The sequence below is a fragment of the Rhamphochromis sp. 'chilingali' genome (genome assembly GCF_963969265.1).
Source record: "Rhamphochromis sp. 'chilingali' genome assembly, chromosome: 13".
NCBI classification, from domain to species: domain Eukaryota; kingdom Metazoa; phylum Chordata; class Actinopteri; order Cichliformes; family Cichlidae; genus Rhamphochromis; species Rhamphochromis sp. 'chilingali'.
Window position 1 is genome coordinate 33,507,229 of NC_137940.1, and position 12,674 is coordinate 33,519,902.

Consider the following 12,674-nt stretch of genomic DNA (forward strand, 5'->3'; position numbering starts at 1 on the left):
CAAAATCTTCACTTCATAAGCACTTACATACCACCAACTTACCGTATTTCCCGGACTACAAAGCGCACCTGAATATTAGCCGCACAAGCTAAAATCAGGGGGAAATCCTGTTTTGTACATACATTAGCCGCACCTGACTAAAAGCCGCAGGTGTTTCAATGTTGACTTATCATATGTAAGAGAATATGCACAAAGGGAATTGTCAGGAAAGAGATGGCTGTTTGGAGACACACCCCTTTTATTAATATTTTGAAAAACAAGTTATGGGTACATATTTGCACAGCTTTTTAGGTATATGTAAAAGTAGCGGTAATTACAAGTACGAAACATGTACTGTGCTTCATAAATGAGTAACAAATGTAGTACATAACAATAACCTACAGCACACCAGAAAAATAGATTCGGACTACCTTTTAGGCTCAGGTGCAGTGACACGGCTTTAACAAGAAGAAAAGTCAGTCATTCACCACCATCTTTCTCTTCTTCCTGCGCACTGAAACCACCAAAGTCCTCTTCTCCAGTGTCGGAGACGAACAGGCTCAGGATCGCTTCGTCATCCACTCTCAGCTTCTTTCCTTCGTTGTCACTTTCAAAACCAAACAAATCCTCGTTGTCAGTGTCGGAGTCGAACACCCTCTGAAGGGCCGTGGTGTCCTCCTCTCCATCATGCAGCATTCAGCCCTTCGAAATCTGTTGGTGATCATGGATGTTTTCACACTTTTCCACGCTGTCAGATTCCACCGGTGGAGTTGAGCACAACTTGCTTTTCGCAAGTTTATTGCCGCTCGTCATCCACGACTCCCGCTGAACTTGTAGCGCTACTTTGAAGTTTGTTTTTCGCGCTACTTGTACGGCACTATGTTGCCTGGCGGATGGACATGTGACCAACATACCACTCTTGAACCCCGATACTGTGTGCCTGATCACATGCCCTTCCGCCAGGCAACGTAGTGCCGTACAACAGCGGAACAAACAAAACAAATCGTCTTACGATATGACAAAAATCATGGATAATCCATAGAAAAGCCGCACCTGACTAAAAGCCGCAGGGTTCAAAGCTTGTGCAAAAAGTAGCGGCTTATAGCCCGACAATTACGGTGCTAGTTTTATTTCTGTCTATATTGTGAAGGTTAAATAAGTTTTAAATATATATACATTGTCATTAAAAGCCTGATGTTTTAATCCCCCAAAACCTAAATGTATCAGTATATTTACCACACAGGGAATCTACTGTCAGACTGTAGCATGTCCCCAAGTTTCTCATAATTTAAAAAGGCTTTTTAGGATGCCATATGTTGCAATACAATTGATATTTCTACTTCACACTACTGCAGCAGTAAAAGGTTACTGAACACTTCCTCGAGCTAAACCAGGAGAGGCTGTGAATGTGAAAACAAAAAGCACAGAGGACCATAAAACCCTCCACCCCAAAGTGAAGCCTACCACTACAGTACTTGTTGTGGTCAGGTACAGTAGAAACTGTATGTTCGGCTTGCTGCCTGCTGGTCCGTGTCATTAGGAAGCAGCAGTACGTTATGGTAACAGCATTCCTGAGTTGTATATATGTTGAGTAATTGCAGGCTGTCTTGTTAAAGTTAACGATTCACCACCTTGTTAAACATGACAAACAGCCACATTTTTCATCGCGGGGCAGCAGGCTGTGGTCAAAGTGCATCAGCCAAGGTCAGTCACAACCTGCTTCTACCAACATGACACACCACAGGTTTCATAAGGGGGAAAAAAGAAGGAAGTGGCAACAAATTAAATTCAAAATCGACAATTTATTTTCTCTCCATTGGGATTAGGTCACCATGATAAACACTTACAAAACAAAATGTAACAGGGACAATACTGGGAGCAGTAAACTCTCCTTTGTACAGGAGAACAGATTTCAACCTGCACTTCTCTGTGGTTTTCAACTATACCAGAGGCACTCTAATACAATGCAATGCAGCATTCTTTTGACTAAGATTCTGAAAAACAAAACCAACACTTGAAAGGATGAGTGAAACAAAGAAACCATCAGCTCAACACATCAGGATCTGTAGAAGCATGTGCTTCCTAACACTTCAGGAGGACCAAACACAGCACAGGGAAAAGTACAAAACTACAAAATTAATACAAAGTTAGCGGGGGTGGGAGAGAAATGAGTGGAAGTGCAGAGTTCAAATTCAAATCTTCCAATCATCTCCATCTTTAACGGATGACCAATCACTGAATGTCATCTTAATTGGCAAAAACCGCATGGTAACATGCACTGCTGTTGTCACCGGAAGAAAACTCAGGATCCACTCCAGTCTGAAATCCTGAACTTCATGTGCAACAATCAGTCCCAACTCTGGCATCAGGTACATAGTCACTATATGGCTTACAAGATAAACAGGTCCATATAAACTAGAAAGGTACGTAGACATCTTTCATAATCAAAACTATTGTACAGCAATATATTGGCAAAAAAACTAAAGAGCTAAGTAACTTTATGTAAACAATGGTATACCACTGTACAGCTTATTCTAACATGGTATTTACAGGTCAAGTTCTTACTAGCTAGTTCCCATGTACAGAGGGTTCTTGTAAGGACAAAACACGGGGTGATGACGTACACTGTACGTTAGGCAATCTCAACCATCCCATCTACCTGCAAAGAACTGGATTAAAAGAGGGGAAACCCAACAAACAGCATCTGAGCCTACAGACTTGTTGAATTACCCAAAGCCTTCCTCCTCCTGTTACATGTAGTTTCTATTTTTTTAAATCATACATAAGGCAAGGATAGTTACGGAGGTGGAGGCATCACATTCTTTGCGAGGGATTAGTGATTTAATAGATGGGATACAGGCTGATGGTTCTTTGGGGTAAATGCACTTTTTGAGAGTATCACTTGTTTTGTTTTTTCTCACATGTAACAAAAACACAGAGTGCAACAAAGGGAACATGTGTAGTTCTGTCGGGAAATGTGCAAAATCTGCTCTAAAGCAAAGTGACAGTGTTGCAAATTTTAATGTACAAGGTACTGGGAGATTTACAGGGTCGTCACGAGACACAGCGGCGCAGACCCTTTTTTCCAACATACTGTATATACAAGGCACTAAGGATAAGATTCAAGGGCCACTCATCCAGTCTGGCAACGGCCTCGTCAGTCTGGTCGGAATATAGGATATTTGGGTAGGAATTCTATAAGAATCACCTGAAGAGAGGAAAAACACAATTTCGCAAGGTTAAAATCCAACTGTTTTCACCAGAGCACAAACATTACTAGTTACTTAACTAATCTCTTTATTACACAGACAAAGACAAAGTAATCAAAAGTTTAAGTTTAAGTAAGAGATTTGAGTTTCTCTGGATTTCTCTGAAAATCAGCTGCGGGATCACTCACATACATGCGGCCTAGCAAATCATTTAAATCAGCGGGGGTTGGTTACATAGGAAGAAAAACCTGTCAAAGCAATGACGACCAGCAGCACCACAAACAACACACGCCACCTCTCTAAAACTGTTTCAACAGTAACTACACATCACAACCTTCATGAAGGGAGGATTTATAACACAATGAATGTATTTGGCTGCATTTAATTACGCCAAGTTACTACATAAACAGACAGACTTTATACGTCATATATTTTTCTTGACTTTTATATTTACATTTAGTTGGAGCTGGAAAGGTGGTACTAAAAACCAAATAATTCCTCATTTATTAAGTACAAACTTTCTTTTTTACTTTGAAAGGTTTCTACAAATTCACAATTAAATATCAGTTCATTCTAGCAAAGCACTAGAAAATGAGTCATTATTAAATAATCTGCAAATAACACTTATATATTTATATAACATTTCACTTCCCTTTTTGGTCCTTTGTCATAGAAACTGCTCATCCTTGTTTCCTGGACTGTTTTTTTTATTAATCCATTTTACCGAAAAACAGTTGAGCAGCTAAAAATGATCTGCAGATTGATCAGTAAAGGGCATAGTTGAGAAATCCATGCCTACTTACATATTCCATCATATTACTGCTTTCACATTTTCTTTTACTGAGCTTCCAGTGCAGCCCCAGCTGATGAAAGAAAAAGAAAAAAGACAGATACAATGAATGGACATCTCCCTCACTCTCAAACAGACACAAAGACACACACACAAATGCACAAACAAAGGAAATCTTCTCTTCAGTGTCAGGGGAATTCGAGAGAAGGACTGTCTGGTCTCGCTGGGGTCAAACTGTGGCCAGACACCCTGAAGAGCTTCCTTTATACCTTTGCACGGCTACTAGCTATAATTTGTTGCTGCGAGACAAAACAAAATTAACATGGACTTTTACTGCTGACCTCACGGTCCTTTCAGGCACTGCGTACCAGATTGCACCAGATCTGACTGGTGGGTTAAAACTTACACAACAGATTAATGATGTTTATCCATCACGATGATACTCATCTTACACACACTGACACAGACCAATTAAGCACTTTTACTCAGGTGCACTGTAGCCATCCTCCTTACCTTATGGTATAGTCGGTTATTTTCCCACTCTAACAGCTTCTGAATAGACCGCCTCGTCTTCGGGAACAGACCACAGAGGGGAAAAAAGGGCATGCCCGTTAATTCAAACAAAAATACACATTACTCAGTTTAACACGTGAACAGGTAACAGTTATTATTATTGAACGCAAGTTGTTATTACCGTCTACACTTAGACCAATTGCTATAACAGCCCCTGAGTAATCAGCACTGATGTAAGGGAGAGTTAAACTGTCCAACTCGTGTCACAGGAGATTTGAGACTTACTCTCTTGTTGAGGCAGATAACGGGCCATAGGCTGCAGCCTACTGTACAGCAACAACACAGGCAGCCACAAAGAAGCCACTTCACATTCACAGGTAAGTTCTTCTTCAAACAAGCATTCACCCTGCTGATGCTGGTTTTGAATTCCTCTGGTGCTACCTAAAGAAAAAGGGACAGGACACGTAGTGAAATGAACATGGGAACTTCTCAGAAAACAAGGAAGTTGGATAATTCAATTGTTTCTTGGTCATGTTGACTTGAAAAGATTTCTCAATGCATAGGAAACCTGTGCACAAGGATCAAAGAGCTTTAGAAAACCAAACAGGTAGATATTTGCAGATGTTGTCCAGAGATGAGATCTAAATACATTCCCCCAACTTGCTAACCAGGCTTTGGACTGTTCAAGGCAAGGAGGGACTCAAAGGAGAGATAAGCTCAGTGCCTGTGGCAGCGCCGGCCAAACAACTTGAATGGATGCTCATTCCTCTCTGAGCCTGTACGCCATAAAACAGGGGTCGTAATCTTTTATGACAGGATGCAAAGGTCTCTTTGCAAACAGCCAAAGACCATAGAATAAAGCCCAGCAGGGCCTGATCTGCACCCTTCAATCATCATAATTGTGACCTCATCCATCACATGTCACCCTGGGTCACAATACCGAAGGTACTTTTTATTGCCCCACACTTCCCTCGGCCTGCTCTTACCCCTGCAGCCTTTTTGTGTTTCTGCGTCTGACCCAGGAAGCTTTCCTTTCTTGTCTACGGCAGAGTCTTCATTTCATTATTTTATCACCTGGTGCTGGACCCTCCGAAACACTGGGCGCCAACTGAGCACCATAGCCAGCTTACTCATTTACAGAGTTGGACAGCAGCTCCTTTTCTATGCAGTGTGGTACGCTACTTATAATGAATTTCCATCAGATCAAAACCCCTCACGGAAGGCTGAATGGGGAGGACTGGGGAAGTTAGGGCTGTAAAAAGCCCAAAAGAACTAAGGAATCACTGCAGCTTTAATTGCTCAATTCTTCCCACTTGGATTTGAACAGAAAGCAGTCTGCAAGACTGAAGTGCAAGAAAAACTTAAAAAGCAACTGTACCTTTCCCGTGAGAACAGAGGGAAATTCTGTGTCAAATCTGTTGCTCAGTCCAAACCTGAAAAAAACAAAACAAAACAGAGCAGATATGTCAAAAACAAACACTCAATAACAACAAAAATTAATCTAAAGCTAAAATATATTAGCTGCTCCTTATTTAACACTATTTACCTATTTTAATTATAACTTTATGACAGAAAAAAGGACAACATTAAACTAAAAATGTCAGCAAAGACTGTTTCCTATTTCTGTATGGTGTATAGGCCCACTGTAGAGAGATCATGCTGCACTCACATGGGTTAAAGACAGTCTTGACTTTTGTGTCAGTGTCTCTTGACAGGCTTAAGCAAAAGCATAAATTTTATCTACTGTTTTTAAAACAGTAGATAAAATGCACTTATATGTCACCATGTACACATGTTGACCAACACTGCAGAACTGGGTAATAAGATGGCCTTCATCAATGGTGGGTATTTTTTATATCGATCTGCTGTTTCAGTTCTTCAGTGGATAAAGTAACCCTTGTTAAGACAAGGATTTCATTAATTCTCTCCCTGGCTCAAAAAGATGGAATATCTGAATCAGATTGTCACCACTGGAATCAGCCAAACTGCTATTTTAAACATTAATAATTGAGAATCAGTGCAGCTTCACTTGGAGGTTACTTTATTTCTTGATGTAAAGAAGGATGAAAGAGCCACATCCATGGGATTCTGCATGATTGCTAGTCCATTGATTAAATAACTGTCAGCAAGTCCTTGTATTTACTTGATATTTGGCATGCAATCAGAACTTATCCCTAAAAATCTGATAACAGCCTTATCAGTACCCGAGGATGACTACTTGAGTCTGAAAAAGTTCTGCAGAATAAAATCAGCAGGGTGCAGCAATCCTCTAGCAGCAACAGCACCCTTCCAAACAGCTGATTATGTTTTCAAATTTGGGCTTTTTTCTGTCGTAGTTATTCTTAATAGCATCCACGTGTCAAGTTGAAGAAAGCTTCCAGCTTGGCCTCGGCATCAGCTCATAAGGTGAAGGATGAAGATGAAGGGTGGATCTGATAGCGATGACAGTGACAAACATCATCTTATTAAGTCCCTCTGAAGGTTGGACGTGCCTCGGGCTCTATCCCCCATTAATCAACATGATAAAGTGCAAAGGTCTCCATCATATATAGGCAGTTAAGGGACAAACAATTATGAAAACTACAGTAACCATTGCGAATTAGCCCACGACAGGTAATGTAATGCGAGTCAAAACACAAGGATGAGGACTTGTAGCTAAAAGAGCATCTCACGTAAACTTGACCAACGTTAACAACGGCTGCGCCTGCCAAGTTTTAGGTTGCCATGCTGACATAAAGTCGTTAACGTGGGTTTACGGGGAAACAGCTATACCCTCGACCAAACATATGGCTAACTGTTTTGATTTCCGTTAGCTCGCAGGCTAGCCTCAGCAAAACAGGCGATACCGGAAACAGAAAGAAAGCACAAACGTGGCTCCACTTACACCGTGATGTGCCCGGCCCCTCGCATAACCACGGGCTCCGGACAGTATCTGGGCAAGTGCTCCTCGCTCACTACGTGCTCATCCTCTTCGTCTTCTAACTCATAAATGGTATCAAAGTCCGCCATGTTGGGTAGTAAGACGCTCATGACGTCTACGGCGGGGCCGCGCACGGACGCACGAGGCCACGCGCGCGAGAGAGCCACACAGTGTGCATAGAGGAGAAGAAACCATCGCCCAGCTGAGTCCTGAAGGACCAGGCCTGGTATTAGACCGGAAAAATACATGTATTTAATAATCCACGGTAATATTTGTGTATGTGCAGGTGTGTGCATGAGTGTATACAAGGAGGATGGGGGTTATTGTTATTACTCTTATTATTAGCTGTTAATTTTTGTCCCATCCCCAATTTGATCATTAATGAAGTATAGATAATTCACATATCCCCAATATTCCCCAGTTCTATTTTTTTTCTTTCCCCCCACTTGCTCTTGTTCTTGTATGTATTCTGTGCCTTGGCCCGTCTCGAAATGTATTTTTCCAATGGGAGAATATGTCAGAATAAAAGTTTCATATTCGGGGATAATCAATGAACTTCCTCATTTCAGACATATGCAGAGGGTCAAAGTCAGGAACACCCCGTAATAAGCCACATGTCAGCTACAGAGGCTTGAACTACTCACTTTAAATGACAATAACCTGCTTTGCTGACCTTTTCCAGACAAATGAAACTGCACCCTAACATAGGCTTAAATGTGAACCGGTCCAAATGGATCAGGAAATTAAAAATCCCATTTAACTCTTTTGTATCTGATGCTTTTGTATACATTTACATGTATTCTTTTAGCCACATACTGAAAGGCCAAGCTTTGCATGTAGGCCACTCAAACTCTTTGTTTATTGCAAGGCTACCGACTCTTTTCATGTTTACACTTGTCAAATCTTTTAAAATTCCAAATTAAAAGTAGATGCATTGAAATGACGCAAAATTATGCATCAAAGGGGAAAAAAGCCTCACGGATGATGTCCCTGGCTTTTTAGAACTTCTTGCAGTTAAATTTTAAATAAAAGGCCATGCTGAGATGATAATTCCCTGGTTGATATACCAGTGAACAGGCCTGGTTAGGTTTTTATTCTGTGAATCCCAGATGCACAACAATTCAGAAATAAAGAAATTGACAGATCTACTGCAAAACACCTTTTATTTACATTTTCAAAGTTGCCATTAGACGACCTCTCTACCCGTACCATCTGTTTGATTGATTCACAAAACTGTGCTTGAAAGCGTAAACGATTTGTCCAGTTAGATTTAGCTTCACGAGGTCCAGTGTAATACTTCAATGGCATGTCCCTGATTTCTCACGTTATCCACAAACACATGCACGTCATACCAAATACAAAAAAAGATAAGCTATTTATATCTTATTAACTCACAAACGTTTTAAAACAGTTTAAAAATACTTCGATTTTCTCCCCCCCATTTCGTTAAAACTATTCTATAAAAACTAATATTTGAAGAGCCTCCAGCGTTTCCTTGCTTTAAAGCAGCTGTTTATCCGCAGCTTTGTGCTTCAGGACTTGGGTTCAGATCCTCTGGCTTCCTGTCAAGTGTCCTGTGAGTGCCCACTTATGTGTGATCGTCCTCAGGGCGAGCTGTTCTACTGAGTCACAGTCACTTGCTGTATATTCCTGATAGAGGGCAAGGTGTTCATTCCCTGAGGAGGGTACATAGAGCCGTGGATGTCCGTGGGACTGAGAGACCCCGGAACCGGCAGAGGGCTGACTGAACCCGGGTCACTGTGCACAGACCCGCTGCTGCCGTCGGACTGACCCATCTTTTTCTTGATCAACTTTCTCTCTTTAGCTCTGCGGTTCTGAAACCATATTTTCACCTGAGGAGACGCAAAAGGAAAGAAAGAAAAAATTATTTGATGAATATTTTCCTGTTCATATAATTTGATAATTAACATACAAAGCAAATAACGTGTACATCAACAGGTCCACAAAATAGGCCTGAAAAGCAAGTATATATAACCCAATTGCTTTTTCATTTTATTCTCTATTTTATAAAATTAAATTAAATAAAAACACCCAATTAGAAACCTTTTCCCCGAGTCTGGGCGTTCCCTATTTTTTCTCTATTTTGTCCACTGGCATAATGAAAAATAAAATAAAATAAAATCCAGGTCTGTAAAAATAGGCCTTGAAAGGAAATAAATAACAAATAATTTGTTGTTGCATTTCTCGTATTTTTTATTTATTTATCTTTTTAGTAAGGCATTACTCTGACATTTTTTATTCTCTGAATTATTTATTGTCATACAAAATTAACAAAATTACATTAAAATGTTGAATATTTACTAAATTAAGCATTTAATAGAATAATTTCAAACAGAAATGTGAAAATGTATAATACAAAGCGTAATTAAATCACCGAAATAACTACAAATAATTTATGTTTCCAATCATAAATTATTTGCAGACCCTCCCTGTCCAATAATGAATTTATGCGGCTGTAATATATATACAGGCACAATTTATTGCCTGACAATACTGACCTACTTTTGTGGTTAGAAGCACATGTAAACATACAGCTTATTTTACGTATTTATATATTTTATGCCATGTGATAATTCTTTCATATAGAAATTACTATATAGGTATATTTATATGATATTAATTGTCGTTTCTTTAATCAATAAAAGGACAGAAAATAAAACAGTAATTAATAGAGACCAACCTGTCTTTCCGACAGACCGAGGTTGACAGCCAGCTCAGATTTCCTTCTGATGGTGATGTATCTGTTGAAATGAAACTCCTTCTCCAGCTCCAATCTCTGATGGTCTGTGTACACTACCCTGTACTTCTCCTTCGTCCTTGTCTTACCTGTGAAGGTGAAAAAACAAAAAACACATAGTCATGAAGAGGTTGTCTGCCCGTTTTTAGGATCATCTGCTTGTAGCCAAGTGGTTGAACTGGAAGGTTTCCCCCCCGGAGCAGGCTGCATGCCAGGACCGGTCTATCGACGCATAGCATCTTTATAAGCTGCGTCTTCAATACACATGTCTCTGTCTTTTCAACAGATACGCAGTTACAGCTTTTTGATCTTGCTTTGATGACAGCTGTAGTGCGCTGAATTTCAAAGAACGACGAGTCAGTTCCTCCACGAGACACGGGAAAGACATCTGAAGAACCCGTGGGTTCAACTCAGTTCATTCTGCGTAAATATCCAAATTACTGTCTGAATGTGGGCTATTGCTATTTGAAATGGCTTTACACTTTCCCAGGTACAAATGTGTGTGTCATCGGTCTTATGGAGGAGTGAAAAAAAAAACAACTAAAGGAAACCAGTAAACTCACCATGAATTCGGCTAAAAGATTTAAACTGATGTCTGGATATTATTAAAAAAAACACTCCTATATGGCATGGATAAAATAGCTCTACTGTAAACCAAATACATTCAATCTGAAATGCATAAAATCCACATTCTTTTGTGAACGTGTAAGTACTCTGCGTTTGAGATATTAGCTGTGAAAAACGTCACTCTTTTCCGGCAATATAACTCTTGGGAAAGGAAGGGAGGTTGGCGCATATCAAAGCGAAGAGGTGCTGAAAGAAAAAGGGACACTGCCTGGATATGACGGATAACACCAAACACTGTAACAGAGAGGCCGACCTTGCATCTCCTGCAGTAATGACATTTACATCACAACTGGGCCTGGCGCCGATTCCTTGCACCTTTTAAAATTTCTTCCATGGGAATAGAGCAGCCAGAGCTGCTGGGCTCAGGTCTGGGATTAGAATGTCAGGCCCATCCTAACATCATGTATATCAAAGTTAAGACATGGAAACGGTTTGTGGATACATTTGATGCCATTGGTAATTAACAGAGTTTCCACAGAAGCCAAATAAATTATGACCTTATAAGTAGCCTATTTAAGATTTAACGAGGTTTTATATTCATAACAGTTTAAATTTAAGCAACCTGCAAAATGCACTGTCACAGGACCGGAGTTTCCTTCTGCTCGTTCAACTTCTTTTCAGTGTTTTTTTCAATTTTCCGGTTGTACCCTTTCCATCAGTGTGGAGTTTGGTGTGTTTCGATGGAACTTGTTTGATTTTACACATTATTTTAAATGACATGACCTGTGCGTAAATGGACGCAGAAACTAAGCCGCGCAAAAAACTAATTTCTGCTGCACAACCAGCTTCTCTATTCCTTAAATACACAGAACAGCATTTTTGGCACAATGGTCTCACCTGTAGACGACGATTGCGCAGTTTTGCTCATCCATTGGTATGAATTACGCCTTTCCCTGCCAGGAGAAAGTTGTGCAACATTAACGTTGTCCGGTGGCGGTTGTATTACCGCAGATCCCGGAGGATGCATATGTGCGTACTCGTTTGAACAGTAAGGAACCTGTCCAGGAGATGAGTTATTCATGGGCGTAGGAATAGTATTAGGGGGTCCCAAACTATAAGCACCCCAGTCCTCTCGAGGGGCGCTATATGAAGGCCCCCAGCTCCCCGTAGACTGTGGGTGCGTATCCATGTTTGGCACATGATGGTATCCAGTAAAGTCGGGGTACTGTGGTGTTGAAACAAAATTCTGTGGAGGCAGATTGATGCTTGATCTTCTTACAGGCCCTTGGTGATACATGCCGCTTTCTTTATCCAGTAGGTATCCAACATACATGATTTGGTGAAAAACCTTTAATATATCAAAACAGCTGAGGGGTTATGTTGCCTATTTTAAGGCGACATTGTCTCCCTGTAGCTGTTTAAAAAGCAATCCTTGTGGTTTATAGTCCAAATCGGTTCCCAGAGAGAAATGCAAAGTAGTTCCAGCCTGTCTCCAGCCTCACATGCTGTGGCTCTGTTGACAAGAGACCAAAGGTACACTAAGGCCTGCCTGACATCAGCCAACTCCTCAACTCTTGTAGATTTGCATCCAAATGAGAGCGAGCTGTCCCCTTGCGCCTGTCCTGTAGCGCGTCATCACAGGACAGTGGGCCTATCCTGGACATGAGTTCCTCACACCGTGAATAAATTAGCACCAGGGCCTATCAGCTGCACATGCTGCAATAAACCGAGGCAACACGTTCACAAATGCATTAATTCAAAAGGCCTATGCGTAATTGCGCACATTTCTCACATTTGTTGCAAGAATTAATTTTCTATTGGCAACTGAGCAATTGCCTACATTAAAATGCAGTAACGATGCCAACATTTCTAGAGTTTCATCTTATAATTACGCAACGTTTAGATCGAATTTAGATTTCAAAGCTGCAGGGATTCAGC

General features: G+C 40.7%; 2 protein-coding genes across 2 annotated transcripts; both read right to left on the reverse strand.

Annotated features, from left to right (window-relative positions):
* Nucleotides 1-1,761: 1,761 nt before the first annotated feature.
* Nucleotides 1,762-7,536, reverse strand: chic1 (cysteine-rich hydrophobic domain 1). The gene is made up of 6 exons (XM_080900695.1): nt 7,376-7,536; nt 5,870-5,924; nt 4,777-4,932; nt 4,492-4,548; nt 3,992-4,051; nt 1,762-3,187 (listed from the first exon to the last, which is right to left on the reverse strand). Exons 1-6 carry the CDS (start codon nt 7,519-7,521, stop codon nt 3,137-3,139), a joined length of 525 nt encoding a protein of 174 aa, XP_080756821.1. The 5' UTR covers nt 7,522-7,536; the 3' UTR covers nt 1,762-3,136.
* Nucleotides 7,537-8,557: 1,021 nt separating this feature from the next.
* On the reverse strand, nt 8,558-12,347 carry cdx4 (caudal type homeobox 4). The gene is made up of 3 exons (XM_080900694.1): nt 11,634-12,347; nt 10,113-10,258; nt 8,558-9,264 (listed from the first exon to the last, which is right to left on the reverse strand). The coding sequence occupies exons 1-3, from the start codon at nt 12,067-12,069 to the stop codon at nt 9,031-9,033; spliced, it is 816 nt and encodes a 271-aa protein (XP_080756820.1). The 5' UTR covers nt 12,070-12,347; the 3' UTR covers nt 8,558-9,030.
* Between the last annotated feature and the right edge of the window lie 327 nt (nt 12,348-12,674).

Excerpts from the sequence above, each read along its gene's own strand:
- chic1 (XM_080900695.1), bottom strand. The coding sequence starts at position 7,521 with ATGAGCGTCTTACTACCCAACATGGCGGACTTTGATACCATTTATGAG. Across the intron at positions 4,933-5,869 it reads CCTCTGTTCTCACGGGAAAG|GTAGCACCAGAGGAATTCAA; the intron begins GTACAGTTGCTT and ends CTTTTTCTTTAG. Across the intron at positions 4,052-4,491 it reads ATAACCGACTATACCATAAG|CTGGGGCTGCACTGGAAGCT; the intron begins GTAAGGAGGATG and ends TTCTTTCATCAG.
- cdx4 (XM_080900694.1), bottom strand. The coding sequence starts at position 12,069 with ATGTATGTTGGATACCTACTGGATAAAGAAAGCGGCATGTATCACCAA. Across the intron at positions 10,259-11,633 it reads TGCGCAATCGTCGTCTACAG|GTAAGACAAGGACGAAGGAG; the intron begins GTGAGACCATTG and ends TCACCTTCACAG. Across the intron at positions 9,265-10,112 it reads TCGGTCTGTCGGAAAGACAG|GTGAAAATATGGTTTCAGAA; the intron begins GTTGGTCTCTAT and ends GCGTCTCCTCAG.